This window comes from Necator americanus, chromosome IV (genome assembly GCF_031761385.1).
Source record: "Necator americanus strain Aroian chromosome IV, whole genome shotgun sequence".
NCBI classification, from domain to species: Eukaryota; Metazoa; Nematoda; class Chromadorea; order Rhabditida; family Ancylostomatidae; genus Necator; species Necator americanus.
The window spans coordinates 37,653,372-37,680,661 of record NC_087374.1 but is presented as its reverse complement, the minus strand read 5'-3'; the positions used below and the strand labels follow the sequence as shown (position 1 = coordinate 37,680,661).

General features: G+C 43.5%; 3 protein-coding genes across 6 annotated transcripts; 1 reads left to right on the top strand and 2 right to left on the bottom strand.

The window, feature by feature from the left end:
- Positions 1–219: 219 nt before the first annotated feature.
- RB195_003932 (uncharacterized protein) lies at positions 220–13,523 on the top strand (the record flags this gene model as incomplete). Of its 2 annotated transcripts, XM_064201809.1 has the most annotated exons (12): positions 220–367; positions 475–661; positions 727–7,399; positions 7,481–8,886; positions 8,949–9,555; positions 9,671–9,880; positions 11,770–11,901; positions 12,049–12,210; positions 12,534–12,590; positions 12,640–12,689; positions 13,331–13,381; positions 13,469–13,523. In XM_064201809.1, the coding sequence occupies 12 exons, from the start codon at positions 220–222 to the stop codon at positions 13,521–13,523; spliced, it is 9,738 nt and encodes a 3,245-aa protein (XP_064057689.1). The 2 variants fall into 2 exon arrangements, with proteins under 2 accessions (XP_064057689.1, XP_064057690.1); XM_064201808.1 differs by lacking the exons at positions 12,640–12,689; positions 13,469–13,523 and having other exon boundaries at positions 547–661; positions 13,331–13,378.
- A 1,665-nt stretch (positions 13,524–15,188) lies between these two features.
- On the bottom strand, positions 15,189–20,143 carry RB195_003931 (uncharacterized protein; the record flags this gene model as incomplete). 2 transcript variants are annotated; one of them, XM_064201806.1, is made up of 21 exons in its annotated part: positions 15,189–15,307; positions 15,467–15,536; positions 15,630–15,785; positions 16,086–16,247; positions 16,328–16,420; positions 17,462–17,578; positions 17,634–17,757; positions 17,815–17,897; positions 17,995–18,081; positions 18,147–18,215; positions 18,486–18,596; positions 18,669–18,770; positions 18,826–18,906; positions 18,977–19,094; positions 19,213–19,261; positions 19,329–19,354; positions 19,412–19,513; positions 19,572–19,670; positions 19,757–19,860; positions 19,916–20,008; positions 20,090–20,143. In XM_064201806.1, the coding sequence occupies 21 exons, from the start codon at positions 20,141–20,143 to the stop codon at positions 15,189–15,191; spliced, it is 2,019 nt and encodes a 672-aa protein (XP_064057687.1). The 2 variants fall into 2 exon arrangements, with proteins under 2 accessions (XP_064057687.1, XP_064057688.1); XM_064201807.1 differs by lacking the exons at positions 19,213–19,261; positions 19,329–19,354.
- A 359-nt stretch (positions 20,144–20,502) lies between these two features.
- On the bottom strand, positions 20,503–26,605 carry RB195_003930 (uncharacterized protein; the record flags this gene model as incomplete). 2 transcript variants are annotated; one of them, XM_064201804.1, is made up of 9 exons in its annotated part: positions 20,503–20,763; positions 22,333–22,461; positions 23,658–23,770; positions 24,703–24,838; positions 25,058–25,189; positions 25,349–25,470; positions 26,095–26,194; positions 26,260–26,328; positions 26,411–26,605. In XM_064201804.1, the coding sequence occupies 9 exons, from the start codon at positions 26,603–26,605 to the stop codon at positions 20,503–20,505; spliced, it is 1,257 nt and encodes a 418-aa protein (XP_064057685.1). The 2 variants fall into 2 exon arrangements, with proteins under 2 accessions (XP_064057685.1, XP_064057686.1); XM_064201805.1 differs by having other exon boundaries at positions 25,349–25,494; positions 26,411–26,596.
- Positions 26,606–27,290: the final 685 nt, after the last annotated feature.

Genomic DNA, 27,290 nt, shown 5'->3' with positions numbered 1-27,290 from the left:
AGGCAGAGGTGAATCTCCCGTCAGCACTGTTTCTCGAGAGGAGATCTTTGGAGAGGAATATCCTACAGTGACAGAGACAGTGACGACAGTAACTACATTTGAGGAAAAGCCGGAAGTCCTCCGAGGAATATGAGAAATACCTCGGAAGAGAATCTCCTGTAGCAGCGGAACACACCCAAGGCAGTGGAATCTCCCATCAGTGCTGTTTCTCGAGAGGAAATGTTTGGAGAGGAATATCCTGCAGTGACAGAGACAGTGACGACAGTAACTACGTTTGAGGAAAAGCCGGAAGTACCCGAGGAATATGAGAAATACCTCGGAAGAGAATCTCCTGTAGCAGCGGAACACAAGCGGAATCACCTAGGCTGTGAGAATCAGCCAAGGCAGAGGAATCTCCCGTCAGCACTGTTTTTGGAGAGAAATATCCCGAGAAAAGAGAATTTGGGGGAATTGTGACAGAGACAGTGACGACAGTAACTACGTTTGAGGAAAAGCCGGAAGTACCCGAGGAATATGAGAAATACCTCGGAAGAGAATCTCCTGTAGCGGAACCACAGGCTGTGGAATCAGCCAAGAGGCGGAATCTCCCGTCAGCATTTTTAGAGGAGATCTTTGGAGAGAAATACCCTACAGTGACAGAGACAGTGACGACAGTAACTACGTTCGAGGAAAAGCCGGAAGTACCCGAGGAATATGAGAAATACCTCGGAAGAGAATCTCCTGTAGCAGCGGGACCCTAAGGCTGGGAATCAGCCAAGGGGCCCTCAGCACTGTTTCTCGAGAGGAGATCTTTGGAGAGAAATACCCTACAGTGACAGAGACAGTGACGACAGTAACTACGTTCGAGGAAAAGCCGGAAGTACCCGAGGAATATGAGAAATACCTCGGAAGAGAATCTCCTGTAGCAGCGGAACCACCTAAGGCTGTGGAATCAGCCAAGGCAGAGGAATCTCCCGTCAGCACTGTTTCTCGAGAGGAGATCTTTGGAGAGAAATACCCTACAGTGACAGAGACAGTGACGACAGTAACTACGTTCGAGGAAAAGCCGGAAGTACCCGAGGAATATGAGAAATACCTCGGAAGAGAATCTCCTGTAGCAGCGGAACCACCTAAGGCTGTGGAATCTCCCGTCAGCACTGTTTCTCGAGAGGAGATCTTTGGAGAGAAATACCCTACAGTGACAGAGACAGTGACGACAGTAACTACGTTCGAGGAAAAGCCGGAAGTACCCGAGGAATATGAGGAATATCTCGGAAGAGAATCTCCTGTAGCAGCGGAATCGCCTAAGGCTGTGGAATCTCCCGTCAGCACTGTTTCTCGAGAGGAGATCTTTGGAGAGAAATACCCTACAGTGACAGAGACAGTGACGACAGTAACTACGTTTGAGGAAAAGCCGGAAGTACCCGAGGAATATGAGAAATATCTCGGAAGAGAATCTCCTGTAGCAGCGGAATCGCCTAAGGCTGTGGAATCTCCCGTCAGCACTGTTTCTCGAGAGGAGATCTTTGGAGAGAAATACCCTACAGTGACAGAGACAGTGACGACAGTAACTACGTTTGAGGAAAAGCCGGAAGTACCCGAGGAATATGAGAAATATCTCGGAAGAGAATCTCCTGTAGCAGCGGAATCGCCTAAGGCTGTGGAATCTCCCGTCAGCACTGTTTCTCGAGAGGAGATCTTTGGAGAGAAATACCCTACAGTGACAGAGACAGTGACGACAGTAACTACGTTCGAGGAAAAGCCGGAAGTACCCGAGGAATATGAGAAATACCTCGGAAGAGAATCTCCTGTAGCAGCGGAACCACCTAAGTCTGTGGAATCAGCCAAGGCAGAGGAATCTCCCGTCAGCACTGTTTCTCGAGAAGAGCTTTTCGGAGAGAAATATCCTGCAGTGACAGAGACAGTGACGACAGTAACTACGTTCGAGGAAAAGCCGGAAGTACCCGAGGAATATGAGAAATACCTCGGAAGAGAATCTCCTGTAGCAGCGGAACCACCTAAGGCTGTGGAATCTCCCGTCAGCACTGTTTCTCGAGAGGAGATTTTCGCAGAGGAATATCCGCCAGTGAAGGAAAGTGCGACAACTCACGAGGAGGAACCCAGTGATCAGGAGAAGCTGTGGAAGCATATGGAAGAGAAGCTATTTGAAAGCACGGAAGAGATCCGAACACAAGTAGAGCGTGAAGAAAGTCCACAATTCACCACCGAGAAAGAGTCCCTTAGCGATGAAACAACGCAGCCATCGTTTGGTGACAGACTAGCAGGCTTCGCAACCAAAGCAGCAAAGATAGCAGGAGGAGCTGTTGTAGCCCCAGTAGCACTGGCAGCCATGGGTGCTTCTGCAGCATACGAAGCAATAACTAAGGATGAAGGACCAAAGATCAGAGATGATGAAGACTCTTATGCCTTAGCTGAACCTTCACCTAAGAAAGAGAAATTTGAAGAGATTGAAACTCATGGAAAAGAAGAGACTCCCGTCAGCACTGTTTCTCGAGAAGAGCTTTTCGGAGAGAAATATCCTGCAGTGACAGAGACAGTGACGACAGTAACTACGTTCGAGGAAAAGCCGGAAGTACCCGAGGAATATGAGAAATACCTCGGAAGAGAATCTCCTGTAGCAGCGGAACCACCTAAGGCTGTGGAATCAGCCAAGGCAGAGGAATCTCCCGTCAGCACTGTTTCTCGAGAGGAGATCTTTGGAGAGAAATACCCTACAGTGACAGAGACAGTGACGACAGTAACTACGTTCGAGGAAAAGCCGGAAGTACCCGAGGAATATGAGAAATACCTCGGAAGAGAATCTCCTGTAGCAGCGGAACCACTTAAGGCTGTGGAATCAGCCAAGGCAGAGGAGTCTCCCGTCAGCACTGTTTCTCGAGAGGAGATCTTTGGAGAGAAATACCCTACAGTGACAGAGACAGTGACGACAGTAACTACGTTCGAGGAAAAGCCGGAAGTACCCGAGGAATATGAGGAATATCTCGGAAGAGAATCTCCTGTAGCAGCGGAATCGCCTAAGGCTGTGGAATCTCCCGTCAGCGCTGTTTCTCGAGAGGAGATTTTCGCAGAGGAATATCCGCCAGTGAAGGAAAGTGCGACAACTCACGAGGAGGAACCCAGTGATCAGGAGAAGCTGTGGAAGCATATGGAAGAGAAGCTATTTGAAAGCACGGAAGAGATCCGAACACAAGTAGAGCGTGAAGAAAGTCCACAATTCACCACCGAGAAAGAGTCCCTTAGCGATGAAACAACGCAGCCATCGTTTGGTGACAGACTAGCAGGCTTCGCAACCAAAGCAGCAAAGATAGCAGGAGGAGCTGTTGTAGCCCCAGTAGCACTGGCAGCCATGGGTGCTTCTGCAGCATATGAAGCAATAACTAAGGATGAAGGACCAAAGATCAGAGATGATGAAGACTCTTATGCCTTAGCTGAACCTTCACCTAAGAAAGAGAAATATGAAGAGGTTGAAACTTATGGAAAAGAAGAGACTCCCGTCAGCGTTGTTTCTCTTGAGGAACTCTTAGGAGAAGAAGCTCCCACAGTGGCAGAGACAATGGCGGCAATAACCACATTTGAGAAGCCGGAAGTACCCGAGGAATATGAGAAATACCTCGGAAGAGAATCTCCTGTAGCTGCGGAACCACCTAAGGCTGTGGAATCAGCCAAGGCAGAGGAATCTCCCGTCAGCACTGTTTCTCGAGAGGAGATCTTTGGAGAGAAATATCCTGCAGTGACAGAGACAGTGACGACAGTAACTACGTTCGAGGAAAAGCCGGAAGTACCCGAGGAATATGAGAAATACCTCGGAAGAGAATCTCCTGTAGCAGCGGAACCACCTAAGGCTGTGGAATCAGCCAAGGCAGAGGAATCTCCCGTCAGCACTGTTTCTCGAGAGGAGATCTTTGGAGAGAAATACCCTACAGTGACAGAGACAGTGACGACAGTAACTACGTTCGAGGAAAAGCCGGAAGTACCCGAGGAATATGAGAAATACCTCGGAAGAGAATCTCCTGTAGCAGCGGAACCACCTAAGGCTGTGGAATCAGCCAAGGCAGAGGAATCTCCCGTCAGCACTGTTTCTCGAGAGGAGATCTTTGGAGAGAAATACCCTACAGTGACAGAGACAGTGACGACAGTAGCTACGTTCGAGGAAAAGCCGGAAGTACCCGAGGAATATGAGAAATACCTCGGAAGAGAATCTCCTGTAGCAGCTGAACCACCTAAGGCTGTGGAATCTCCCGTCAGCACTGTTTCTCGAGAGGAGATCTTTGGAGAGAAATACCCTACAGTGACAGAGACAGTGACGACAGTAACTACGTTCGAGGAAAAGCCGGAAGTACCCGAGGAATATGAGAAATACCTCGGAAGAGAATCTCCTGTAGCAGCGGAATCGCCTAAGGCTGTGGAATCTCCCGTCAGCACTGTTTCTCGAGAGGAGATCTTTGGAGAGAAATACCCTACAGTGACAGAGACAGTGACGACAGTAACTACGTTCGAGGAAAAGCCGGAAGTACCCGAGGAATATGAGAAATACCTCGGAAGAGAATCTCCTATAGCAGCGGAATCGCCTATGGCAAAGGAATCACCTAAGGCAGCAGGATCACCTAAGGCTGTGGAATCTCCCGTCAGCACTGTTTCTCGAGAGGAGATCTCAGGAGAAAAAGCTCCCACAGTGACAGAGACGAGGACGACAGTAACAACATTTGAGGAAAAGCCGGATGTTCCCAAGGAGTACGAGAAATACCTCGAAAGAGAATCTCCTATAGCAGCGGAACCACCTAAGGCTGTGGAATCTCCCGTCAGCACTGTTTCTCGAGAGATCTTTGGAGAGGAATATCCTACAGTGCGAGAGACAGTGGCGACAGTAACTGCATTTGAGGAAAAACCGGAATCCTCTGTTGAATATGATAAGTACCTCGAAAGAGAATCTCCTATAGCAGCAGAACCACCTAAGTTTGTGGAATCACCTAAGGTAGAAGAATCACCCAAGGTAGAAAAATCACTTAAGCATGCGGAATCACCTGAGGCTGGTGAATCTCCCGTTAGCACTGCATCTAGAGAGGAGCTTTTCGGAGAGAAATATCCTGCAGTGACAGAGACAGTGAGAACAGTATCTACATTTGAGGAAAAGCCGGAAGTACCCGAAAAATACGAGAGATACCTCGAAAGAGAATCTCCTGTAGCAGCGGAATCACCAAAGCGTGTGGAATCACCCAAGGCAGTGGAATCTCCCATCAGTGCTGTTTCTCGAGAGGAAATGTTTGGAGAGGAATATCCTGCAGTGACAGAGACAGTGACGACAGTAACTACGTTTGAGGAAAAGCCGGAAGCCTCTGTTGAATATGATAAGTATGATAAGTACCTCGAAAGAGAATCTCCTATAGGAGCAGAACCCCCTAGGGCAAAGCAATCACCTAAGCATCCGGAATCACCCAAGGCAATAGAATCTCCAATCAGCACTGTGTCTCGAGAGGAGGTCTTCGGAGAGGAATATCCGCCAAGGAAGGAAAGTGCGACAACTCACGAGGAGGAACCCAGTGATCAGGAGAAGCTGTGGAAGCATATGGAAGAGAAGCTATTTGAAAGCACGGAAGAGATCCGAACACAAGTAGAGCGTGAAGAAAGTCCAGAATTCACCACCGAGAAAGAGTCTCCGAGCGAAGAAACAACGCAGCCATCGTTTGGTGACAGACTAGCAGGCTTCGCAACCAAAGCAGCAAAGATTGCAGGAGGAGCTGTTGTAGCCCCAGTAGCACTGGCAGCCATGGGTGCTTCTGCAGCATATGAAGCAATAACTAAGGATGAAGGACCAAAGATCAGAGATGATGAAGACTCTTATGCCTTAGCTGAACCTTCACCTAAGAAAGAGAAATATGAAGAGGTTGAAACTTATGGAAAAGAAGAGACTCCCGTCAGCGTTGTTTCTCTTGAGGAACTCTTAGGAGAAGAAGCTCCCACAGTGTCAGAGACAATGGCGGCAATAACCACATTTGAGAAGCCGGAAGTACCAGAAGAATTCGAGAATTACTTCGAAAGAGAATCACCTAAGGCAGTGGAATCACCAAAAGCTGTGGATTCTTCTGCTAGCACTGAATCTCGAGAAGAGATTTTGGGAGAGAAATACCCGATAGTGACAGAGACAGTGACGACAGTAACTACTTTTGAAGAGAAGCCGGAAGTTCCTATGGAATTCGAGAGACACCTCGAAAGAGAATCTCTTGTGGCAGCGATGTTTCAGAAAGCAGCGGAATCACCTGAGGAAGCAGTGTCTGCTGCCAGCGTAACAGTTCGTGAGCACAAACCTTCTTCTTCATCTTCAACATCACCACCACCATTTTTGCCTGGGGAAGATCGGGAGAAAAGAAGTGTTGAACCCTTGTCGACTACTCCGGAATCTCATTTAGTTCTTGAAATAGTAGGTACTGTGTACTCTCCCGAAACTACAGAGGAAAAGCATATAGTTGATTCAGAGGAGTACATAGTCCAACAGGAGGAGAGATCTCTTTCTTCGCCTATAGCGGCAGAGCAACCATTTTTGTCCGAGGAAGATCGGGTGGAACCTCGTGTTGTGTCCATGACCAGTACTCCGGAATCACATTTAGTTCTTGATGAAGTATGTGCTCTGTACACTCCCGTAGCTGCAGAGGAGGGAAAGCATTTAGTTGATTCAGAGGAATACATAGTCCAACAAGAGGAGAGATCTCTTTCATCGCCTACAACTGCAGAGCAACCATTTTTGTCGGAGGAAGATCGAGTGGAACCTCGTGTTGTGTCCATGACCATTACTCCGGAATCACATTTAGTTCTTGATGAAGTATGTGCTCTGTACACTCCAGAAACTACAGAGGAGGAAAAGCATGTAATTGGTTCAGAGGATTACACAATTCAACAAGAGGAGAGACCTCTTTCATCGCCTACAACTGCAGAGCAACCATTTTTGTCGGAGGAAGATCTGGTGGAACCTCGTGCTGTGTCCATGACCATCACTCCGGAATCACATTTAGTTCTCGATGAAGTATGTGCTCTGTACACTCCAGAAACTACAGAGGAAGAAAAGCATGTAATTGGTTCAGAGGATTACACAATTCAACAAGAGGAGAGACCTCTTTCATCGCCTACAACTGCAGAGCAACCATTTTTGTGTAAGGAAGATCGAGTGGAAACACATGTTGAATCCAAGATTACTCCAGAATCGCTCGTAGTCGTTGAAGAATTAGGTGCTCTGTACAGTCCCGAAACTACAGCGGAGGAAAAACATGTAGTTGAGTCGGAGGACTATACAGTCCAACAAGAGGAGAGACCTCTTTCATCGCCTACAACGGCAGAGCAACCATTTTTGCACGAGGAGCATCGCGTGGAAGCTCAAGCAGCAGATCTAGCGACAAATGCAGAGCCTCAGGTAACGATTCGAGACTGTAATAGATTCATGAAATCAGAAGAACCACATTTATCAAAATCAGCTAATTACGAAATGTTACAGCAAAAGCTGCAGTCATCGATCGACGCTGCTGAACAGCACGATATTGCTGACAGATCGGACCATCCTGAAGACCGTCGTCTGGGTACACAACCATCCTTGCATCTCTTGGATGAGGAAGCTCTTGAGAACGTTGTCAAAATGAGGTTCTCAAGCACGGAAGAATTAGAGTCACCTGAAAAGCAATCAGCACAAACGCCATCATCGTATCCCGATGAGCAACACTCGATTGCTGGTGATGACGAGTGGAAGGTCTACGATAACAGAGGCGAAGTCCTAGAGGAATTTTCTAGTCAACTGACGGAAGAACTAATTCAACAAGCAGAAACAAATGCGAGTCTTCATTCGGCGCAATCTCCGCACAAAATCATCAAACAGGAGTCGTGCAGCGAAGTAGCAATGGAACATGAAGTTGACTATCATGCAGACCTTCAGGAAAAACTAGATATTTTGGCTGGAGAGCGTCGAGAGAAAGTTCTTTCCGTGCAAGATGAGGATCAGTTAGAGGTGATAGACGAAGCGGATTACGAGCACGAAGCTGATGAAGAACACGAAATTGAGCAGGCAGCCACCACCCTAGTCGAAGAGGCGATAATTGCCGCCATGGAGCATCATGAAGAGGTTAAGACGCTTACATCAACCTCGGAGTCAAATGTCTATCATACCGCAACAGAACATTCGAAGGACGATCAATACGATACATGTGTAACCTCACAGGACACCTACGACTCGGCGCAAGAGTGGACTTCGCAAGAGTCGGAATACACAACAGCAGCAAGTGGTGCAACTAGTCGATTGAGCGAAGCAGAAGGAAGACAAGGGAGTGTGACCCCACTGGCAGTTCTCTCTCCAGTTGACTCTGATCGGCAGTTCACAGCAAATCAGGACTTCGAGGATGCAGTTCCAGTCATTCGTCACTTTACTGTTGATGACACTGCGAGGTCCACTCCTGACGTCGCGCTTCAGGTCACCATCGAAGAAGAAGAAGAGGAGTCGGAGGCTACTTTACTTACAAGTCCAAGTGGTGTTCTTCTAGCACCCAATGTGGACCCAGGTCGCCCGATTTCTCCAATTCCACCGAGCCGTCAAACCGACGATGACGAAGAATATTTCGTCTTTGTAGAGGGACCAGACGATAAGGCTGTTCCGAAAATAACTGACGGCAAATATGCAGAGAGAAAATCGGCAGAGACCGAATCTACAAGTGACATCCACGGTGAGAAGTCTTACTCTCGCCAGCACTCTGACATGTCCTCCGGAAGCCATGCTGATACGGTGATACATCAAGGAAAGGAAGATGCCGAAACTGCACCAGGCGTTGAAGACATTACGTCAGCTTACGAACCTGCATCTGGGTCGTCTGATTCGTTAGACAGAATGTCTGTGAAAAGCAGCAGTGTCGAAAAAAAGTGAGCTATCAAAATAAGATAATCACTTCTATGGATAGTAACTAATAACTTGACTTTTTTAGGGATGCCATACCTCAACTATCCACTGCTTCTCCAACAAAAACCAGCGACGAATCTGAAGAGCATATGGAGAAAGATCAGATAATGGACTCCCCATCATCTGAAGGATCTGGTAAAGAAAAGACAAGTGATAGTGAAGAAGGCTTTGTTATTTGTCCGCCAATTGAGGACACCCCTCTAGTTGAAGGTGAATTGGAAACTGTGGAAGAAGAGCCCGAAGATATTGACTCTATAAATGGAAGTGGAAATTCGTCTGTAGGGGTCCCGTCAGATACATTGGCCTTGGTTGGAAAATATAAACATGTTTCAAGCGATAATGTTTCGTTGACAAGTCTCCAAGAGTTCGAGCGCTTGGAACAAGTCGTAATTAATCGGGGAGAAGGAAGTTTGAGTGCGAGCGAGATTGAACTCTATGCAGCTGGAAAACTACGGAGCAATGGAGGTTCGGGTGAGGGCTCAGTCAGCTCACTCGCAGAATTCGAAAAACTGGAACAAGAATTGACAGCTAATATTTCCCCACAAGAAGAAATTGCAATGCTTCCTGAAATCCGAGAGGAATCTGAAGTAGAAGACATGAGTGTTCGCGATGACGATGAAGATGACCACTCGGTAAGTGAGCGTCGACAAATAGTTTTTCAAAAAAGAATCCACAAAGATTTCTACCTTTTCTGCTTCCTATGCTTGCATTATTAGTGTTATATATGCACGGAGTTTATCTTTTCAGGAAACAGAAGTAAAAACTAGACCTATTGACGAAGAAGATCTGAGAGCCGCAACCCCAGTAGCGTCCCCGGTGGACTCATTAGAACGTGAGCCCATCGCAGTCGCCTTACCTCTTCTCGAAACAAGCACTGACTCACTTGAGCCGTCCTATGAGCGTGTGGAAACACACACTCAAAGGGACAGTGAAGCATCTTCGTTGGCCGAATATGAGGTGAGGCAAAAAGAAGGAATCATTCCCCAAAAAAATGAATACGAATTATGAAATACTAACATCAAGATTGGTTGCAAGACAGAAACGAACAACTACTTCTCGCTTGGCATACGCTTTTCCTAACTGACCGTTTCTAAAAAGTCGAAAACTTTTCTGATAGTTTTGCTTCTGATAACTTTAAAAGCATCAACATTGAACTCACTATAAGCATTGGTCCCACTGACAGAGTATTCTGGAAACTTGGTACAATCACTGTTTCTCATACAAATATATTTATTGTGCATGTCCACAAAGTTAGTTTCAATTCAATATCTCATAGAGTGTTAGGTTTCTTTGTATTTTAACATCTGCCACACTGCTGCTATGCAGGCCTTCTAATCGGTAAAAGAGCAGTCGGTAAGAGATTTGGCTGCAACAGCACGGCCGGTGGTTCAAAACCACACCAAAACAAACCACGCTTTTCATCCCTAAGACCTTGTTACACCACCAATACTCGCTGCAGCCGGAGTGAAGGTAACTATTGCCGCACCTCGATCCCAAACGCTAGCTCACTGTAACATACTAGGGCGATGAAAACACTGATTTGACATGTCGCCTAGCCCCGGCAAGTTATTGTATGGGCTCCACATGTGTTCGCTCATAAGCCTCGAACCTTCTGAGTTGAAGTCAAACGTATAGGCGCATCCCAAACGGAATGACTTATCTTTTAAGAATCTGTGTTTGTGTGCACAAACAGACTTAAAAGATATTTGATATATAGTATATTTTGAGAATATACGGGCCCATTGCCTTTCCGCACTCCTCTCCAACACCAACCACGCAGTGGTTACGAGTGTTTTTATGACAGCTGTAAGAGTAGCATTTGACACAAAAGAACGTAATTTGATAAATCTGGCCAAAATATTGCCTTTTCAAACAGCTATACTGAAGAAGATGGCATCAATTAGGTAGTTTAGCATAACGCAACGTATTCGAAAGAACTAATTCTAACTAAAGGTGAGATTAATTTCTGTGTGATTTTCCTTTGAAGTGACATGAATAAGGAAGTTCAGGTATGTCTGCGAAAGCGTGGCCTTAGTCGTGACATAATTGTGTGTTGTTGTGTAGATATATTCGAGTCAAAGCGACATGAACCACGAGTGTAGTTGCGGTGCATTTGCGGACGCGCTCGAAACGGCGCGTCGGAGGCAGCATTTGGGACCGAGGTGGGACCGTCGCAAACTGCAGCGATGGGTGGTTCCAACAAGGGTTCCACTACGCTCCTAAGCGCTATGCTCCAGCGCACCGCCTCGAGAGAAGCCGCGTACGCAATTGCGTACGTACTTCATGTCGTTTTGACTCTACTACGCCACCCAAAAATCAGCAACTGTTGGTCATAATTAACTCCCAGTTGCCCATCGCTGCAAGTATTGATAAAGGCAGCGTTCGAAGAGATTTTTGATACCGTGTTCTCTGTAGAACTGTAATGTCCAGTAAAAAAAAAACCTAATCAGTCCACTGCTTCTGATGATCTGGTTTTTGTAGGTGATATTCCGCATTTTCGCTGTAGTACTTGTGGGCTAATTATTCACCGCAGAAGGGAAACCAGCACGTAAAATCTCTTCGAACGCTGCTTTCAAAAGACGGTAGTAAGATATGCAGCCGTGCTTATCGTTACTTGAAGCGCGTAACATTCTGCCGTATAGGAAGGGCGTTCCGTGCATCCACGCATAGAAATCGGAGTTTTGTTGATAGCTGGTTTGCATACATTAACTACGGCGAACATTTCAATTTGTTTTAAACCATACACAAAAATACAGGAAAAAATAGTGTCAAACCTCTGAGAATCTTCAAGTTCTGCTCCCAATTATTTCTCGCACTGTCACATCTCCGAAAGGAACCATTTTCAGGTCATAACTCGGCTTGAGGAAAGCGTGAGAGATTCATTGGAGAACATACCTCATGAGCGAGACTCGTTATTGGAAGGCGCCAGCCAAGATATGACCAGTCAAGACACACATGCATTGCTTAGCGGAGACACTGTAAGATTATTTTATCACTTCAAAATACGCTAAACGCAGATGCAAAGCAAAAGTCCTATTGTTTATATCATATCAAACTGACAAGGAAAAGAAAATTTAAAGAAGCAGCGAACAAACTAGAAAGCAGCTTAATGCTGTTGTTTTTAGGTGGGCACCTACCAAGAACACGATGATGATGACAAAGATTCGCTTGGTGGTGAGATGGACACAATGCTCCGCGACTATCCGACCACTTTGACCACTTTTGAAACAACCGCCATCGCACCAGACGGAACTGTGCAGACCATCTCACGCAGAGTAGAAACACGGGTGAGTGTTGCACTTCTGAATGGATCATATTTCTGAAGAAGTACTATAGCATCGAACTTGATTTCAACCGGGCGAGTACGACGTATCTGATACAATACCTGCTCTCTCTCTCTCTCTCTGCTTGACATTCATTCACACTTCGCTGTCAAAATCCAAAGCGCATCGCTGCAAGCCGCATCCAGATAGAGGTTTCCATGCATACTAGAATTTAAATAAGCCTTTTGCTTTAGACCAAATAGAAGCGTTATTTATTGGGAACCGCTTCAACAAACCCAACGTAATGCTTGGAGCAGTACCTTCGAGAAGAAAACCACTATTTTTAGGTGCGTGACCCAGTGATGAGCCACGTAACGTTTACCGGTACCGAAAGCGAGGAGCGGGTGCGTGAACTACCGTTGGAGGAACAGTTTGAGACGGTCGACGCCGAAGGCAACGTTACGCGCACCGTTTGCCGAAGACGTTCGCCCCCACACGTTTAGGTAGTCTCTTGTTTTAGCAAAACTTCATCAATTTCATTCATTCTACTGGAATGAAAGTGGAATAGATTTTGTACGTTTCCTGAGAATTCCTGTTCGATTTGAACACCATAAGCGGGTGTGTTATTTTGCTCATTGCCATGGAGACTAGAAACGTGGAATGATGCCGCAGTTTGTGCGATGAATGCAAAACTGAAGTCCAACCGCTGTATAGATGAATATGGGTTGAATTCTTTATATACAGTGGTATCCATCATAGTATTCCAGCGGTCCAGCCAGAAGTGGTCCGAAGAAAAAAAGGACTTCGGTAAATTTTTGGTAATTAATCGTAACTGATTCCTTTTTGGTTCTCTACTATCGTTAGCATCCTTCAATATTTCATTCACGTTTTGCTTAGTTCTTTTCCTTTTACTTCTTTCCACCCGTTTTTCTTGGTTCTTTCCCTTCTTCTTTCTACCCCTCTTCTATGCATATCGGACGTATTATGCCTCCTCACTCGTCCTCGCTCTTCAAGCATTTTTAAAACCATCCCTTCTAGCCAATTAAGTTTGCTCCTGATGACAAAAGCCACTATCACTTATCAATATACCGAATTCTGCTCAAAACAATCCATATTGAACTCGACCGTACAGTTTCTTTTTCAGCTATCCTCCGCGAAGTCACCCTCCTCACTCGATGATGAGGGAGAATGATCTGTCCGGACTCCCCTACGTTTTTCGAAAAACTTCTCAATATATTCTTTTCTTTTTTTTTTCTTCTTTGTCGAATTTGTCATATTGTAGTCAGACCAGTCAAAACTGGTGCAACCCTAGTGATATACGAGCATCTCGCAGCTGACCGTTGGTTCAAACCGCATACTCCAGAAAATATCGGCATCTCAGCTTCTTGCGTGTATTTTCATAATATGTGTTCATGTCGTTCGTTCCCTTGTTGACCACCTTGTTTTCTTTGCTTGAAATTCTATTAAGGAGTATGCGGGATCTCTGCTAGTGTATTAGGATAATAAATTCAATATTTATTTGTTGGCCAGTGAACGTGCATGAGTACTTCCTGCATAGATAAAGCTTATTGTGATAAAGAATGGTGTTTTGTGTCTTCTAAATATCTCTTGAAAAATAACTACAATCCGCACATGGAAATGAAACACAAACCCCATCTTAGGAGTTACCTAAAAGTGGGAACTTTTCAGACTTTGTCCTGTCTTCGCCCAGTCGGAAATAGAACAACAACCTTCAGGAACAGAAAACTCCATTCCTTCAAAAAAAAAAGCCCATATTCTATCCAGCAAATTCCATCCAGAACTAACCACGATAAAATTTATCATGAAGCGGTTATCTGCTGAAAATGGAGCTCCTCCAGCTATGAGGAACGGTAACCATATTCAAAAATCAACAATGACTCCAATTTTTCGTCAAATACTGCTGTGTACTTAGGTTAGATGATTATCAGATAGATGAACGAGATTCTAAAAATGAGCGATAACATATCTATTATAATAATAAAATAAAGTGAAAAATAAACTATTCATTGGACTAGAACGGAATGACAACCCAGGTCACTAGAACCACCGGTCGGCAGACGACAGCTATAGAGCGATGCATTCATCTGCTGCTATTTCCATCCCACTAATTCTACTTGATCAGCGAGCGGCTGGACCCAAAAGGCCAACAGTGGAAGCGAGATTAAAGTATTGAATAGATGATGCGCGACCTCGTCTTGCAGTGAAATCATACTAGAAAACAACCACGACTGATGTGAAAATAACAGGATGATACTGGTATACATTTCATAATCGTGCGACTTCATTTGTAAAACCCAGATACTAAATCACACGACATCAATTGAAGCATCAACGACAACATTTTAGCCGAGAGTCACAATCATTTAGATAACAGAGCTAACAACATATCTAGGATAAACAAATCTAGATGATTCTTTTTCTATCGCTTTCTGCTATGAGAGGTTTTTACCCTAATCTTCGCAATTCGTGCCTCTACTCTACCCCAAATGGAATGTAGTCTTTTGCACAGGTCACAGCGCTCCATCGACGACTCCTATATGCTATATTCTACAGAGTCCGTCACTGACCCCACACTGTCTCGTTTCCTACCAACGTTATAGTCGGATCAATACGACATGAAGCTCGGTGCAGTTACGTAAACTGCTGCGCTCGAATCGGCGCGGTGGAGGTAACGGTTAGCATTGAGATGGGACCATCGCGAACTGCAGCGATGAGAGGAGCTAGCAAAGGTACTTGTTTACGCAACTGCACCAAGTTTCAGATGGTTTTGACAGGACTGTAACAATAAACCAAAGTAAAGAAAAATCCTCCAATATTTTCATAGCAAAGAATGTATGAAAAAACAATAAGTATAAAGGAAATAAATATCTCATAGTAATTGAATAAATAGACAAAGAATTTGAACACAGCAGAATGGAAGATGAAGAACACACAAAAGACAGACATTTTATTCGAAAAGTCACTAATTCTCCAATGAAAAGTCATTTAATTCCAAAGTTTTCACTTCCTAGAAGCTGCCTCCATTGCCGTCGATTGAAGTCAAGTAAGTAAGGGTGGAGTAATGCCAACAGGGACGATGGAACGAAGCAATGCAAACTGTCTGGAAAAAAGACGTAAAGATTGAGGAAAATATCATATTACAGCCACCTTTTATCATACATTTTCAGAGGAAAAAAACTATTATAACCAATAGTTTACATATATTTTACTTCTAAGGGACAAACATCAATAAACAAACAGTCTAACTAAAAAACGCCACCTTCACAGGTTAACCGACATAGTGACTCTAGATATGATTCCATACTACTTGGAATGTCCTCGGAATAGTTCTGGAACGAAACGGCATGTTACCTTTTAAACATGAGAAGACCACCAAAAGATGAAGATTGAGGATGGAAAGGTCGGGAGATTTAAGCACTTACCGGTTTCGAAAATAAGGCCACCTTTTGACCTTCTCCCAATTGAAATTGAAAGAATGCCACGCACAGCATCGTTATAACGGATGCAGAAAATCGCGACAGCACAAATGGTACTGACGATGCTGACCATAAAATTTCGAGCTGTCTCACTCTTTCTCTCTAAAATGGATTTTTTAAATCGAAATTAATTAGTGAATCTAACTTATAGTCTTTAATATTCTGTACACTGATTTAGACAGTGGAGATTCCAGAAATTGTCGCCCCCGCAATACCGAAAAAACCAATTTTCGAAAATGATCGTGAAGTAATTAGGGAGTTTCAAATGGCTCACATTATTTTTTATTGATCACCAAAAAATATTTAAGACTGATTTTTAGTTACACTGAACGATCTGAAAGACCACAACCCTTCTTGTGGTGCGCACTTTCCATCAAATCTAACATGAGAACTAAAACATGCCTGAACTCCATCCAAGATACCGCTCAGAACCAAAAGCCAATCCTTGTCACATCGCATTTTAAAGGCATCTACAGTCACATCTCCAATAAAGTCTAGTGACGTAGCATATTGACTAGGTCCATTAAAATGACAGTTTGAAAATGTGCACAAGTCGATGATGGCCTGTACATGAAACGTGTGAGAAAGAAAAGGGGAAGAAAACAAGAGCAACAACGATAAACCTCAAAAGGAAAACTGCGTACCTCAGATTTCCAGTAAAGAAGACCACGAAGGAGGGTAGGAGGAATAAAAAGGGAGTGAGTTATTTGAGAGTTCACTGGACAGATCACCACTACCTAGAAATAAGAAGTCATTTTTGGTTACAGACATAGATGCTCCAAAATGGAGTTAGCTAGAGGACGAAATTTACAAATTTGCGCAAGTTCACATCGCAGAATGTGAGCAGTGTTCAGCGATGAAAATACTGCAGACATCGTTCACCAAATCATAAAGATCGTAGATGTGTGACGAATATCAGATCTCGGACTTATTAGATTACAATGCTATAGTACTGAGTTGCAAACTAAGAAATCTAAACAAAAATCTCCGCACAGTCAGCATGTGAGGAAGCAGGGTCAACATTTAAAGGCAGCATACCACGAATCTGGGGTGGTACGGATTTCAGGTGGAGTATACGTATACGGGGTTGCAGATTATGGAGACCGGGGTAGTTTTGCTTATCTCTCCCTGCATCACTGCGAACAGCCACTTCCAGAATGTTGTCTTGTACGTTGCCATCTATTGCAACGTTCCAATCCCCTTGCGCCGCCTCCGCCCTGCGATTTGTCGAAAATCAATTCGCACTGCCCTGATAGGCAGAAAGCGACTCTACGTGTGCAGGGGTAGTGCGCTGCAATAGAAGGCATCGTACAAAACAGCATTCTGGAGGTGGCTGTTCGCAGTGATGAAGGCAGAGATGAGCGGAACTACCCCGTGTCCATAATCTACGACCCCGTATACGGATACCCCACCTGAAATCCGCGCCAGTTCAGATTCGTAGTACGCTGCCTTTAATTAAACTTCAGAAACTGTGATCTCTGTTTAACTACTATCACAACTACAGGAACACAGAATATACCAAGTGTCTTCAAATGTTTCAACATAAGAAAGCCTTATTCGGCTTATTTGTACTACATATTGAACACAATCATCCCCAATGTAACCCTTCTTTCCACGAAATGTTTCCTTCTAATCTCTTTGCCGGGCTCAGCTTCCTTATCTACGTCCATGACATTCCAGAGTAATCAAATAGTAGCAAAATATCTATCACATTGATTCATTATGGTGAACTATCTTGAATAACGGAAACTGAAAGCAGTTGAATGTGAAAATAATACCATCTTTTCAATGAGTCGATGTTCATCCCATTCCAAGAATTCTAGCTCGTCTTCAGCGAATTCCACTTCCACGGTGCTTGATATTTCTTCATGTTCGGTCAGGAAGTCGTCTTGGAGCTGAGAACACATACGACTGGACCGGAACCAATTTTTCTAGCAAGAAGACACGCACAAACTTCCTCAGATGATGAAGAGCCGATCGTTTGTCAGAAATATGACGTAGTGTTTCCACATAATTCTTCCCGAACATGTCTGTCCATGGACGGTCAATCTTCTGCACACTTAGGTGTGATTTCCTAAAGAACATTAATTAATCTGAAGATTAAAATCACGAACAAACGGGGAAAATCCACCTTGATGGACTTGAAATAAACTTCGTAAGTACTCGTCTATGAAACTCGCTAAAGACGCGATCACGATATACTCCTAGTTCCTCCTAAATAGATAAATTCTAAATTCGTCAATTAAAGAGCACTTCCAGAGTGAAAAGTGAGGAAGTACGAAGTAACTAAAAAAAACTCAAAACAAAATACCTTCGAGATAACATTGTATGTTAACAAATTTGCTTTTATAAATGAACTCTGCAGCTTGGAGAAATATATTTCGCAATTATGAAGAACCTACAAGGGTTAATCGCGAGAAAATATCATCAGAAACGACTAGAAAAACACGATTAAAGATTTACATTTTCTGCTACTTCCTGCTCCAACACCTTCGTTTCACATCCACGGAATCCCAAACAGATCAGATATCTCTGAAGTTATAATGTCACACACAATGTCATAGACTTACCATAATGAATAAAGCAACACGCAATATCTTCAATCAGAAAATAAAAAAGGATCTTGTTGAGAGAATAAAAACTCAGAACAAAACAGTAACATAGAAAATCCTTTGATGAAGTCCCCGCATCCAGGATGATATCAACGAATCGGTTATTGTTACTTATAAGAGATCACGATTAAAGAAACACATTCTGGTTGTGATTCTCTGTGAGTAATGATAAAACTCTTTCAAAATGTACCTCGTTATTTCCGCCTTTACTACTCATGGGTTTGAAAACATATACATCATCAAAATGTGAGGCAATCCCTTGAATGAGCGCACGAGTCTCCGGCAAATACATAGTATACACCTAAAAAACTGTTCTAGCAAAGTGTCCTCGAAAAGGCATCAGAAAGTTTGTAACCAAAAAATAAAATCCCACTTTAACGATAAGTGATCCGAGAAATGCAAGTAGCCGTTCTGCTATTCTTAGCTCAGCTTCGAAGAGAGGTAGAGTGACTAATTCCTGCTCTTCTGGATTATCCTAGAAGCTATCATTGCAATACTGAACAGTAAGAAACTGTATAGCGGTATTTTACCTGAGAGTACAAACTGCCATCAGCTGTAATAAGATCAAAATGTCTACCACCGGCGAGATATTTTAAATAGTCATCATCCCACTAGAATAAGATAGAATAAAATATAAGTAAACAGACTACTTTCTTAGGAGACAGTGAAAGACAAATCTACCTTTTTAATATCACCGGAACCATCATTACCGAAGCGCCAACGCTCAGGATGTCTTAGTATAATGTCATCCTCAAGCAGCATATCACAAGCACTTGTACCCTCATGATGCGGGTTCAAACTGAAGCAAAAGTGGTGGAACTATCATAATCACAACCCTTGCATACTACGAGATTTTCCTGAGGTTTCTGCAAAGAAAAAAAAAAATGCTACTTGAACCAATAACTTAAACGACACACCTTTGCACTGCTTTAGTTTCATATTTTATAGCAATGTGCAAGTACAAGCCTTTAGTAAATTTCTTTTAAATGAACGAAACAGCTAACTCGCATGACCAAAACTCATCTCTTCCCACTTTCTGAGAAATCACATGACACCGTCCTAGACTACATATGTATGTATGAATGACTGGAAAAAAAATTATATGAGAAAACGCACGAGTTAGCTTCCCAATACCAGTGCATTTTAGGATAAAACGTGCACAAAAATCGATCCAGTGAAGTAACGAAATGACCAGGAGCTTCGCATAGGTGAAAAGATCTGCAAATTTAGTGACTAATGATTTACTATGAAGCGCCTAGTACGCGAAAAACCTTACCGAAGTTGTCTCCTCCTGGAGTGAATCAGCGGATAACGGCGAAGAATTTCTAGAAATTTGCAGTATGCTTGGCTGGTCCCATAACAATTGTGCTGATCTCTGAAGATTTCTGGAAAATTAGAGAGAACGTAAGTATTGAGACGACAATATTACCAGAGTAGGCGAAACGTTAGAGGCTACCGTACCTCAATAATCTCGGTGCCATAGAGAGGGGATGTGTATTCTGTGTATGCAATCTCCATTTTCTTAAGCCGTCATCAACATCTGTACAAACAGTGCTTATCTGGACCTGGAATCCAGAAGGACTGTACAATGTTACGGCTATGTGGTCAAGAGCAACTTACTTTCAAGTCATTGATTTCGTCTTGAATAATTTTTAGAGACAGTGGCTCTAGCGAAGGACAATCCGACCATGCACCTTTGCGCCTCAGGCAGAACTAAAGCTATTGGTCAATCTCTTCCAACAAGACACTTCAGGAAACAACAACACTATATAAAGAAAACTACCACACACTTACCTCCCTGTCCAAGATCGCTGTATGGTCCAGAGAAGGATGTTCTTCGTTACCCATAATCAATTTATCGGCAAAATCTACGGATTCTTACAAAGAACCATCCAAAAACTCGAGCACCTAGATACACGAGACGACTCCTTCGAAGTGGGCCCAAATCCCGCGCACAACAAAGAGTTTTAAATGATTCTAGCGCCAGTTTAGGTGTTTAGAGTGCGATTGCGGAGAAAGTGAAAGGAATGCGCTATGTTCACTTCGGATTGCCTGTAATCGATGTGTTTATCCAATGTTTCCATTTACTCAAGTGTATGTTGAAGTTATATTTGCTTTAAAAAATGCATTTTGTGATGTGATAGTGTTCGAATGAGAACCATTTATTGAAGAACCGAGGAGGAGCAGTCAATTACATTTGCAATTAGTTAGTGTTTTACAGCTGCAAAACCAATTCGTTTTCCAGCGTAGTCATAAATATTGCAGTATTCACGAATGAACGGGTCTCCAAGAATGAAAGGTGGTCCCATGAACATGCTCATTGGGAAAAATGCAATAATACAGATATTTTGATCCACATGAATCAGAAGATTCTTCGCAGTCATTGTGTACCTCTTCTTATCAATCGTCACCTCAACCGTAACGTTTTTGTCGCAGTCGACGATGTAGAGTTCTTCCTTTGGAAGGTACTGCAATATTCAGTGGTTAATAGTGATTATTTTGGCTTGGTTTACTTCTGTAAACAGGGGTTTTGTTGAAGGTAAAGAAGACTGGCTACGACACCTTTGTTTTTCATACTGATTGATCGGCAAAGGGAAAGAAAGATGGCCTGGATCTGCTCTTCCTGATTGCCATAAAAAACGGCCAGAAGATACGGCTTCGAGCGTTCCGGGGCGCTGTTTTCTACAACGAATTCGATTGGAGCGCGCCAGCCTTGTGTACGCGCCGCATCTTCCGGGCCCTTTTTTCGGCAATTAAGAAGAAATGGACGGAATCACCCTTCTCTCCATAATCTACGATCCTGTATACGAATACTCCACCTGAAATCCGTGCCACTTCATATTCGTGGGGTGATGCCTTAAAAAAACTGTGCTGCAGGCCAATCTAGATGGAAATGGTCTTGTTTCTTCACCCCTCATCCTCACATTATTGTCGTATATGTCGTATATGACATACGGATTACGTAGGAACGCTACGATGAATAGTCTTCGCTTTTATCACACCGCCCTACTACAGAGCAGAATCTCAGTGATATAGAGTTCGGGTTGTAAATCAAGAGGAACTGTTGTAGTTCCTACGAGGTATGTTAGAACACTGGCACGCTTCAGTTCCGTCAGCAACCCATTCATTAGATTTACATGAATGGATTGCTAAAGAGACCTCATTAATTGTTGACCGTCCATTCGTGGACGAGGTGCGAGTATTAATTCTAGCGTACCTCTTAGAAGCTGAGGCCATTTCCCTCGACAATGGGAATGAAGCGTGGACGCGCTCACACTCGTACCTCATAGGAACTAAAGCGGTTCCTCTTGATGCTCACTCTCGTAATCTAGAACATAGACTCTATATTGTCGTGCAGAAACCCCAACATCTTCAATTTCGTGATATCCTGACTTTAAAGGCAGCATACGACGAATCTGAGGTGGTGCGGATTTCAGGTGGAGTATCCGTGCACGGGGGTCGTAGATTATGGAGACGGGGGTAGTTCCGCTCATCTCTCCCTGCATCACCGCAAACAGCCGCTTCCAGAATTCTGTTTTGTAGGATCCCATCCATTGCAACGCTCCACCCATTGCGCCGCCTCCGCCCTGCGATTTGTCGAAAATCAATTGGGACTGTCACGATAGGCAGCAAGGGACGCTGCGCGTGCAAGGGTGGCCCGCTGCAATAGAAGGCATCGTACAAAACAGCATTCAGGGGTCGGCTGCTTGCAGTGATTCAGGGACAGATGAGTGGAACCACCCCGGTCTCCATAATTTACGACCCCGTATACGGATACTTCACCTGAAATCCGTACCACTCCAGATTCGTGGCATGCTGCCTTTAAACAACACCGAGGCGTGAACATACTGACGTTCGTATGGTTGGACGAGCAAATACTGACTCAACAGAAAAAGAAAACCTGTAATTCTGAATCTACATATCTACCAACTACTGGGAGTGGATCAGCCTAGTTCGGCAGACCCAGTCCATCCCGAAACATCGTTTAACGTCATTATGTAGCAAAATTACAGTCGATAATAACAACAAACACTGACTTCTGCGTCGTATAGCTTCGCGATATTTGCGAGTACCCCCACAGGAGCGGCATTTAATGAAGTACCAGTGTCGGATATTGCCTCCCAGCCAGATGACAAATGGTAGTCCTTGGACGATACTGACTGGAGCTGAAAGGATCAGAAGCATTGTAAACGACAGCTTTTCGTTTGCAGAAGTGGTCTGCTTAGGAGATCAAGTCAAGATTCAGATCAAGTCTGAATCACATACTGTGAGTAACTTTTTCTTTCTTCTTTCAACTCAAGGCTGATCATTTAGAAGAAAAAATCCTGTGTTTTAATATGGGTTTAGAGTTTTGTGACCTTCTGTGACCGCATCTAATTTGAGTATGGTTTGCTTAGATTCCCTAAAGAAATAAGATTACCTATTCGATTCGTCATATTCTACTAGCTCCCAATTACCTTTTTTTGAGAAAACTACAAACAAAAGATGTTTAAAAGAAAAGAAACAAAAGATGGTTCTAACTCAGAAAAGTATACAGCTATTTTCCAACATCAAGACAACTTCTTGAACAGCTGAAAATTACCCTTTCCATTAGACTCTTCAGATCACTCTTCAGTGTGCTAAATTCAATTTTCAGAAGTGGTTTTTGATGAACCAGTTAAAGTCTTGGAATTCTATCAAATAAGGTTGAAAAATGACTTTTGAAGAAGTTGCTCAACGAATTACGACGAGTGTGGGTACTGCATAGATGGTATATTCAAGAAATTGTTTTGAAAGTTCACTTCTTCAAAATTCCAAGTAATTGCATAGACGTTGTTTCCTTCTTTTTAAAGACATCACCCCACGAATCCGAGATGGTACGGATTTCAGATGAAGTGTTTGTATACAGAATCGTAACTTATGAAGAGAATGGTGATTTCCCGGAAGATACGGCTTCGAGAGTTCCGGCGCGCTATTTTCTACAACGAGTTCGATTGGAGCGCGCCAGCCTTGTGCACGCGCTGCATCTTCCGGGCCGTTTTTTACGGCAATTAGAAAGAAATGGAAGGAATCACCCCCCACTCTCCATAATCTACTATCCCGTATACGAATACTCCACCTGAAATCCGTATCACCTCAGATTCGTGGGGTGATGCCTTTAAGCCTTTTTTTTGAGAAATATCATCTGCGGCAACACTTCAGGTGGACAGGTAGGCTGTTGAACCCGACCTTCTCAGTCTGCTATGAGTTGTTGTTTCACACGATTTTACTCGCCTGGTCTAACTCAAATGAGAGGCCATTTCATCGAATTCTCCTCTCGATAGCGTATTGAAGAATTTTCAAGCGTTTTCAAATATGTTGCTATGAAAAAAGAGTTGCTTACTCTGAATTGCCACTGCTTTGCATCTGTTAAACGTACGTATGCGATCTCGTCATCGCAGTGATCAGGATCGAGCCCGCCCCAGGTGAAAGCTCCTCCGTATACACCTTCTTTGTCTAAAATTACGGTAGAAATGCAGTAATTATACAATGGGAGAAACATAATTCCGTTCATTAGTTATGATCGTGTAGAATGAGTGACTAGTGAAATCAGGCGATACAATAATTTTTACATTCGTACAATAAATGAAATCCGCCTCGAGCAATTCCCATTCCCTTAAACTTAAGACTATGGCTTGCTTCAGGAGTCTGTTGCTACTGTTCCACCCGCATTTGAGGTTTGGTGGGATGTTTTGAGCTTTCACTATGATGCTAGGGGACTAAATCACGAATACTACATAGTGGTGGAAGCACAACACCGAATACCTCCTCAAAGGCTGAGTTTCAGAATTTACAGTTCCACAAGGAGTAGGCTAATTTTCATGCAAGTAACATCTCTATCTACTCTACTCCTTACAAAATAATCAGACTCAAAAAGTTTAACATAGTTCACTGGAATAGACGGAATGAGTCATGATAAAATGGATTTAATGACTCAAAAAAGTAGTTTCTTTGAGTAATTGGAAAGCGTTGAACTCTACCCTGTTTTAACTCCTAGGTCTAGGGAGGTGAGATGTGGAGATGACGCAGTGGAGCCTCAGCTTACAGGTCGTATAAGGTTTAAAGGCATCGCCCCAGTCTGACGTGGTACGCATTTCCGAGGGCCAAAGACTGTACGGGGGCGTCGATTGCAAGAACGAGTGGGATCTCGCTCATCTCTCCCTGCATCACTGTAAACAGACGGCTTTGGAATGCGGTTCGCTACGATATCCTCTAATTCAACGCGCCACCCTTGCGCCCCGCCCCCGCCTGCGACTCGTCGGAGGAAATGGAATGCCTACCGGGACGTCCGAATGTATTTCCTTTCAGTGCTTTTTTCATTCTATGTAAGTTCAAGCATACACCAGTTCGAAGGATGGTTTTGAGGTAGCAACACAGAAAATCCCTACCTCCGACACTTTTGAAGTAGACAGTAAATATTGGTTTATCGAGTAGTCCAAGATCAATGGCACGAATTATTGGAGGAACGACTCCTTCATTTGATAGTTCTGTGAACCCGAGTCCGACAATGCCGTCAAGGTGTACCTGGAAATGAATTCATTGTGCCATTGCGAATCATCCGTTTGACGACGATGTTTTCTTGGCCTTAGATGGATATACTGTCCTAGCGCAGCATGAATTTTTCTTATCGTAAACTCCACTTTCTCCATTGGTTTTTGAAAAATCAAAATATGTAAGAAAAAATAGCAAGTGCAAATGGTGCAAGAAATCTAACCGTTTTCAATCGGTACCAGAAGTACTTACATTTGCGAAGAACCTATCTATGTGTTCTGCTTGTCCAAACCAAGTACCAGGAACAACTAGTTGGTTTTTTCCCTCAGAACCGAAACGAACTGTGTCGTTCCCATAGAAACCCCTCGCACCTCCAGTTGTGTACTGTAAGTATTTTTTTTTTGTTGGAAATACTCTTCAGAAGCGACCATTCAGAAACAACAAAAGTGCAGCAGGTAAATTTCCGACAGTTAGAAATCTAGGGAAAAGTAGTGCGCTGCTCAATTTTCTTCTGATCCGCTTTTGAGACATAGGAAAACTAACCTCTGCACACCATCTTTCATCTGTTTTGATATAGGTGTTGGATTTCTCCTGATCAAAGCGACGCTTCTCCTTACATGCGTTTTCATCCTCGAGTTTCCCCGTGAGTTTACAGCACGTAGGGTCTGGACAGAAGACTTGGCAAATCACTAGAACCACAATATTAAGCGAGCACCCATGAAACCCAAATACGTCATAAGGGAGGCGGAACCAAAAGAAGATCGCCTCGAAAAGTGAAGATGAAGTAAGGGGACCAGAGCACTGGGAGCCGGCCTTCATATAGCCTGAATTGCGCGCAAATGTTACCGTATGACGGTATCCGCGGCGATTTTTCCGTCGTCGCGCCGAATGGGAAAGTCAGCAGTCTGCAAGACTCCTGAAGAAGTGATCATCAATTCCCGACAAAGAGTTCGTACTAATACCTCTTCCCGTTGCATCTACATAAAGATTACGGATACCTAGAGATTTTTTCATGCAACCCAATGATTGATCACCTTTCGTTAAAAAGTGAGGCGGAACAAAATTACATATTGTTATGCTTTCCAGGAAATGACATTGTTTACTCCATCGTTTTCCACTTGGGCTATTTTTGTTGAATATGATAATAAAGAGACGTAGAAGATGCTCTCACGTGAAAAAATCATTATTCAAAGACCCTGTCAATCAGAACTCAATATTTGAAGCTGTAATAGTTTGCTTTTTTTAATTTTAATTTTTTTCGAAGGTATAATTTAAGATTTTGAACTTACATCCACGATCACATTTCGATTCTAGACATGCATCAGATCTTTCCCTGTAGCATGAGTTGTCAGGGACCCATAGAGCCGAGGAGCCAGTGCCGAGGACAACCTGCAGAATTGGTCGGCATCGAAATCCTCGTTTTTGCACTTGATCTTCATCAGTTGCATGCAAACCCGAAACATTTGCGGAGGAGTTCCAATGGTGATTTCGCCGAGGTATTCAACGTTAGCATAGCCGAGTACCTGAGTTGATACATTGAGTAGGTCTGTCATTTTGTTGCGAGAATCAACGATGGTATTTACGGGCGGACGTTAGCAAACTTACGTCTTGAACATGGACCTTGTCCTCCTTCAGTACGGGAAGCTGTAGACATCTCTGTCTCATGTCTTCTACGTAATTGCTCCAAGTACCAGCTCTCAACATTTTTACCATCGGCGGAGTGATTCTCTTCACTGGGATGTTAAAGATGCCCGCCGTTGTGCATCCGATAAGAACCAGAAGGACGACCATTGACCGCATTTTTCTGAAACTATGTCCTTTTCGATTTTCTTCCTACAAACACAAGGAAAACAATAATTTATGAGATTGAAAAAAAAACGATAATAATCATCCGGCCATTTATTTAATTTGCATTTAAGAAAAAAATATCCTGGCAATCTGTAACAGGCTGTGAATGCCGATATCTGATATGGTAGAGCACAAAAGGACCTATTCAAGTAATAAATAATAATCAATAAACAATAATAAAGAGATGATGATTTTGTGGCATTAAATGGAAGATTGGGCGGGTGTAGTGTAGCGGTTAGAGGTTCCGCTTCCTGCACGATCGACCGGAGGTTCGAATTCGCCCTAGTGCTCACCATCCCTTTCATCCCTCCGGGGTCGATAAATTGGTACCAGACTTGTCTGGGAGGATAAAAACACTGACTTGGCACATCGGCTAGCCACCGCAAGTCATTGTATAGGCCAGATACACGTTCGTAAACCTCAAACGATTCTGAATTGAAGTGAACGTGGGGGCGCATCCCAAGTGGATTGATTAACGCCAGAAACTTTAAACTTTAACTTTAAATGGAAGATTTGCGAAGAGAGATTCCATCCATCTATTTGATAACTTAAAGCCGTGGACGTATTTTTGAATATTTGCATTTTTATTAATAATATTATATTATTTTATTATTATTACTATTATTTTTATTTTATT